The sequence below is a fragment of the Callorhinchus milii genome, unplaced genomic scaffold (genome assembly GCF_018977255.1).
Source record: "Callorhinchus milii isolate IMCB2004 unplaced genomic scaffold, IMCB_Cmil_1.0 Scaffold20, whole genome shotgun sequence".
NCBI classification, from domain to species: domain Eukaryota; kingdom Metazoa; phylum Chordata; class Chondrichthyes; order Chimaeriformes; family Callorhinchidae; genus Callorhinchus; species Callorhinchus milii.
Window position 1 is genome coordinate 12,672,793 of NW_024704761.1, and position 6,000 is coordinate 12,678,792.

At 39.8% G+C, this 6,000-nt stretch overlaps 1 protein-coding gene across 1 annotated transcript in view; it reads left to right on the plus strand.

Moving 5' to 3' along the window:
* Window positions 1–5,739, plus strand: part of LOC103191118 ((E3-independent) E2 ubiquitin-conjugating enzyme UBE2O) — a 39,230-nt gene extending 33,491 nt beyond the window's left edge. Inside the window, exons 16-18 of the mRNA XM_007912073.2 lie at window positions 1,175–1,378; window positions 3,062–3,119; window positions 3,734–5,739. Of these exons, the coding sequence (XP_007910264.1) occupies window positions 1,175–1,378; window positions 3,062–3,119; window positions 3,734–4,446 (975 nt within the window). The 3' untranslated portion in view covers window positions 4,447–5,739. The remainder of the gene's footprint in view (window positions 1–1,174; window positions 1,379–3,061; window positions 3,120–3,733) is intronic.
* Window positions 5,740–6,000: the final 261 nt, after the last annotated feature.

Here is a 6,000-nt window from a genome sequence, read left to right on the forward strand (position 1 = left end):
ATCCCAACTTTGCAGGGCAGTTATATGAGGTCATGTACCCAGATTCCTAAAAGAAGTACTGCATAACAACATAAGACTGCTTTACAAATTGTCAGTGGATATTAAAGCTAAGACGTGTGGACAGGAATCCATACCCAGATGATGGGAATCAAGGGATCTAGATCAAAATGGAAGAAAGCTAGATTGAAATTAGCTGGGAGAGGAGATATTGAGTGATGTGTTTGGTACAACTCTTGTTTTGACTCCTGTTTCTAGTATGCATCAGTGACCTGGTTGCACAGATCCAGTGCAAAATAGTTACATTTGCAGATGACGCCAAGCTAGGGGGAATTGTGAAATTGGAGAAAGAAGCAAAGATTTTGCAATGAGCTCAACAGATATATCTAAACTGGTAAATGAAGTTCAAAACTGATCCAAGAAAGGTAGATAGAAGTGCCAAGGAGAATTCGAAAGACGACTTGTATTAGTTAACTCATTGCTCACTATGTCCAATGCACCAGTAAACAAGCTATCAGGGTGCTGGGCTACATGGCAGTCACTTCAATTGAGATCTCCAGAAGTCCTGCTTCAGTTGGATCTAGAGGACTGTGTGTATAATTCGTGCTGCTGTAACAAAAGTGGCTGATCTCCAGTGTTGAAAGATGAGCTGTAGTAATGGCTAGCCTCATGAAGAGAATCCTCTGAGGGGCATCTTGTTGAGGATAAGAGGATAAAGTTGACTTCAATATTACTTTAAGCTAAGGCAGCAGCAGTGATACACGGTATGGGTTCACGCGTGTGAAGGCAAATTTAGGACAGATTCTTGGAAGTTTCCTTCACACAAGTGGAGAATCAACACCTGGAATACATACCAAAAGGTTATTAAGGGCAAGATACCAGACTCCTTTTAAAAAACAAGCAGACTGATGCTGTAACGAGAAGGTTGCAGTATTGACTGAAGGAAGAATATGCTTAACCTGAACTTCTGCTGTGATCTTGTTGATCTTTCACTTTTCCACGGAAGAGTTGCCACTGCAACAATTGTGCATTAAACTCCAATTACAGCTTGTTTAAAACTGAGAAATGTTGAGATTTTATTACTTGTATTAATACAAATGTGGAAATTAACCATGTATATAACTATATTGGAAGCATTTGGTTGGGTTCATCTCAGTCCCTTATTCTCTTTGCACAGGATCTGTTCTCAGCACTGATCAAAGGTCCGACACGCACTCCATATGATGATGGCTTGTTCCTCTTTGATATCCAGCTTCCCAATGTTTATCCTGCAGTTCCTCCTCTATTCCGTTATATTTCACAGTGCAGTGGACGGCTGAACCCCAACCTGTATGATAATGGGAAGGTGTGCGTCAGTCTACTCGGCACGTGGATTGGAAAGGTATGTGAGGCAAGAAAATGGAACCTGTAATTGTTAGGTGTAGTGTTGTACTCAAATGGGGATTTTGTGTCCATTCACCTTCTTGAACAATGGACTTCGCAATGGTAAATGTAGGATTAGGGTTAACACCCGTGGGGTAAAGTTACCAAAGCTTCACTGCACCAGTAGCTGAGCTACTTGCAATTGCTTGCATTTAAAGGAAAGGATCCAGCACAGCTGCATTTGGCTATTCTTGTCGAGTCTTTCAGAGTTCACTTTATTTCACGTAGGAGTGTATTTGAAATTTTGGTAATTTAGCTCCATGTTTAATCCTAGTGTCTGTCATTTATTCCAATTCCCTTGCCCTCTTCCGTTTTATAATAAGACCTCAAAGGTATTAATTGGTAGGTGAAACATCTTTCACAGTTGATTTGTATCTCATTGTATTTATTGGGATCACGATGGATGTCAACTTCTGCTTGAAAACAGTTCTTTGGAATTGTGCTAATATTCAGCAAAAGATCTTTGTTTTGAGAAGGACAGACTATGAGACAGACTAAAATTTCATTGCAACTAACTATTCATATATATTACGTCTGAATAGTTCTCCTTCATAAATCTGTGCATCAGGACATATGAGATTCCGGACCAGCTGGAGGGTAGAATTGTTAGACAAAATGTACCAATATTAATCCGTTTGCAACAAAGAGATGGCCTTCAATGACTTAATCTCTATCCCAAAGTTCATTACATGAGGATCTGTAATCCATGTTTGACCAAACCTGGTAGAACATTGGACTTGGATCTCAAGCAATTGAAGTTGCTTTGAGGTCCCTCCACTATGCTGAAGTAGATACAATACAATTTATATTTATGTAAGAGTCTTATGCTGGGAGAATATCTCAAAGCGCTTTACAAAACTGAATGGGCATGCAAACTTGGAGTGGGAGCCAAGGGAGTGGGAAGGGAAAGATTGCCAAAAAGAGTTACATCTTGAGATGTGCCTGGGAGGAAGGAGCAGGAGGTAGTCCTGAATGGAGAGGGCAGAATGGCTAACAGAAGTTTCTCCAAAGACTTGGGAGTAAAGCTTCGATGACAGATGTTGGAAGAGTGCAGGTTTGTGAGCTCGTGCTCTTGTGCGCAGGATTTAGTGACTCCGTGCACAGTGGTCAGTAGCTGTGCTGAAGCTTCATTTCCAATTAGTTATCACTGTTGGAGAGTGTATAATGTATGTACTGCCTGTGGGCTAGATATACAATGGATTTCTAGCCTGTGGGCTAAAGGACATTGTGCACTGAAAGCTGCTTTGAGATCTCTCATGCATTTGATGTGAAGCCGGATGCCTCAAGCAGAGTCATGGCGTCAGCTATCCATTTGTTCAGAACTCAAATCCACACTTGGCAGCCTCCTAATGACTGTTGTCATTACACTTGGAGAGAAGTAACAGGGTCTCTGGGTTTTAATGATGCACTTGAGGAAGAGGGAAAGAAGTTAAATTTAGTGATACCTGATCTAGGCAGGGTTAATGTTTAGAAAGTTGTGAATGATTGGGACTTGGAGGGCTTGAAATGTGACCACATGCTCCGCCCCTCCCCCCCCCCCCCCCCCATGAATATATTCAGTGGTCTTTGTTCCTGTTGAAACCTTTGATTACTTTATGGCTCACTTTTCTCAGTTTAATGGTTTGTCATCTGTTTGATTTAGGGAACCGAACGATGGACAAGTAAATCTAGCCTTCTCCAAGTGCTCATATCAATACAAGGTTGGTGTTAAAATAATAGATTGACGTCCCACATTGAGGCATTGTAAATCAGAGTGCTGGAGGATACATCAAAATTTTCAAAAAACTTGAACCAGGCTCTAGCTGCTTCATTTTGGTTGAAGGATTTAAGATTTTGTCCATGTTTGCTTGTGTAATTTGCATGGCAATTCCAACATCTGCATCATTCCACAAACCATTTTGAGTACTTCAAACCTGCAGTAGTCTTGTAACTAGACCTAACGCCATTCTAATTCCTAAAGTATGGGGTTAGTGATTGACAGAACTTTTTTCTTACACAATATCATGACTTGTCTTAACAAATTTGATGTCAATGTGTAATAAAATATTGATTATATTGCCTCCACCAATGGCTGTATGCTGGCGAAACATTCCTTCCTGCTTTAAAAACAGAAGTCAAAACTACCTCTGTAATGTGTTGCTGTCAAATTCTATTAACGTTTAACTTCTGAAATTACTGCAATTTTCAGTGCTTGTATAGGAATGTACATAGTGCATTAAACTAGCAACTGGGTTGAAAATGTCAGTGTGAGCCCTGACCTGAACCTGTGTAAAGATGTTCTTTTGTTTAATACTCCATACGTGTTGTCTTCCAGGATTAATTCTTGTGAATGAGCCATATTACAACGAGGCTGGGTTTGATAGTGACCGAGGCTTACAAGAAGGATACGAGAACAGTCGTTGCTACAATGAGATGGCCCTCATAAAACTGGTGCAATCTATGACGCAGATGATTCAGAGACCTGTTGAAATATTTGAGCAGGAAGTAAGGGAGCATTTCTCTAGCAACGGGTGGCGCCTTGGGTATAGAATGGAGTCTTGGCTGGAAATCAATGAAATGGTTCAAAGAAGCACAGAATTGAGCAATGAAATCATCCCACAGGTCTCCCATTCTGATATAGTAGATAGCAAGTCAGAGCATCCCTCAGCTTCTGTAGGACAGATATCCTCCAAATCTGTTCAGGAGGTTAAGGAATCTGGAGTGGATGGTTTTGAATTTAATGTGTACGATGAGCAACAGGATGTACTTGGAGCAGGCCCCGACACAGATGCTGAGCAGCAACAGGGTTCATGTGAGAATTCCTACTTAACTCCTGAACAAAAGAATTCATCACAGTCTGTCGTGAAGCCAAAGAGGAGGCGAAAGAGTTACAGGAGCTTCCTTCCTGAGAAGCTTGGCTACCCTGATATAGGCTTTCCACTCTTTCCCCTCTCCAAGGGGTTTGTAAAAAGCATTCTTGGCTGCCTTCAACGGTATAAAGCAGCATTAATTGAGTCTGGAATTTTAGAAAGAAGAGAGGAAAGATGAGCCCTGCAACACTGGCAAGCCTTACAAGGTTTTCTAGACTTTCAATAGTTATGTAATATTAGTGGGAGAGGATAGTGATCAAATCAAACTGCACACTTGTTGTAAATGGATTGATAATATTAATAAGCATCAAGTGGAAGAGCAGCCCCAGCCTGAGTATTAAAGCATGAGACGTGTGGTAAAACTGCATCATTAGCCTTAGAATGACAACAAAGTGAGATCATAAAGAGAATCGTTTCACCCGTGACATTAAACCTCAGTTTGTAGCTTGAGATGTGCACAGTATTTAATCAGATTTAACTGTTCTACAATTGTGCTGTTAACAGAACTCTAAATGCTTGGTTTCTTCCTATTTATGTAGAAAGTGCAGTGTGTACATTTTTAAAGCTTATTTTCAGTTGTCTTGTATTACTCCTCGTGTAATTTGAGTTTGAATTAAATTGACCTTCAGGCTAAGGGCTTCCAAATGTTGACTTTTTTTTTTAAACTGTGCACACATCAGTATATGTGGAGCTACTGAGACTTTCCAACCAAACTATGTACCTGAGTTCTGCAGCATGCTGAAAATTAAATGTTGGTCAATTAAATAATAACCAATTGCTGGAAATGCTAGAGTTGGTGTGTCAGCAAATCCCTGTCAGCTTTGCCATTCTCAGGCATTCTTGTTTTTCTATTCAGATGCTGTTTGACCTGTTCTGAATTGCCACCTTTTTTCATTTTGTAAATTAAAAATGAAACTGCAGTTACCAGAGAAAAATCTTGCCTTTGGTGTGAAGTCGTTCTACAATCTGGTGTCTTTTTTTTTTATCCATTCTCTTGCATTCCACTTGCTGGGAATCTGTTGTGCTCTACAGTTGTACAGAATTATTTGAAGTGGGTGTGAGATTGAAAGCAACTTCATTCTCAAATTATTTTGGCTGTAAATGATCTCATAATTCCTGAATCACCTGCATGTTTCCATTGAAACTCCAAAGCTCGCACATGCCACAACTAATTTAGTGCCTTCGGGTACAGCTCATGTTATAAACCTAGGCACTAACTTCACTTAGTTCTAACTTATGAAAGGATACATTATTGCAGCCAATTCTTGTTCAAATCTTTTATTTAAAACCGCCAGAAAAGTAGGTGAAACATTACTGTGCTTCACCCACAATAGCTTTGTAACTGTAATGTCATAACTTGCCTGTAAAGTAAATGTTCATGTTCTGTAACTGATGTGTATCTCCTGTAACTTCAGTAAGTGTTAATGGGTGTCTGTGAAATTGAAAATGATAAAAGTACAGCATGAGAAAAGGTATTGAACTCATTGAGCTGCTCCTTCCAATAGACCTTGTGTAAGCCATATTCCTGGACTCACCCTGATTTATTTCATCTTCCCAACCAGGCAAAACCTCCAAGAATGTAACTGAATTCTGTTACTCAAATTAGAATTTATGAACATTCCTCTACTGTTTGTGATCTGACCTCCAAATGTCTCCATGTCCTCAAAACAATATTTCCTGTTTAATATCATAATCATTGCCACAAGCCTCTAAGATCAAATACTTTTGAAAA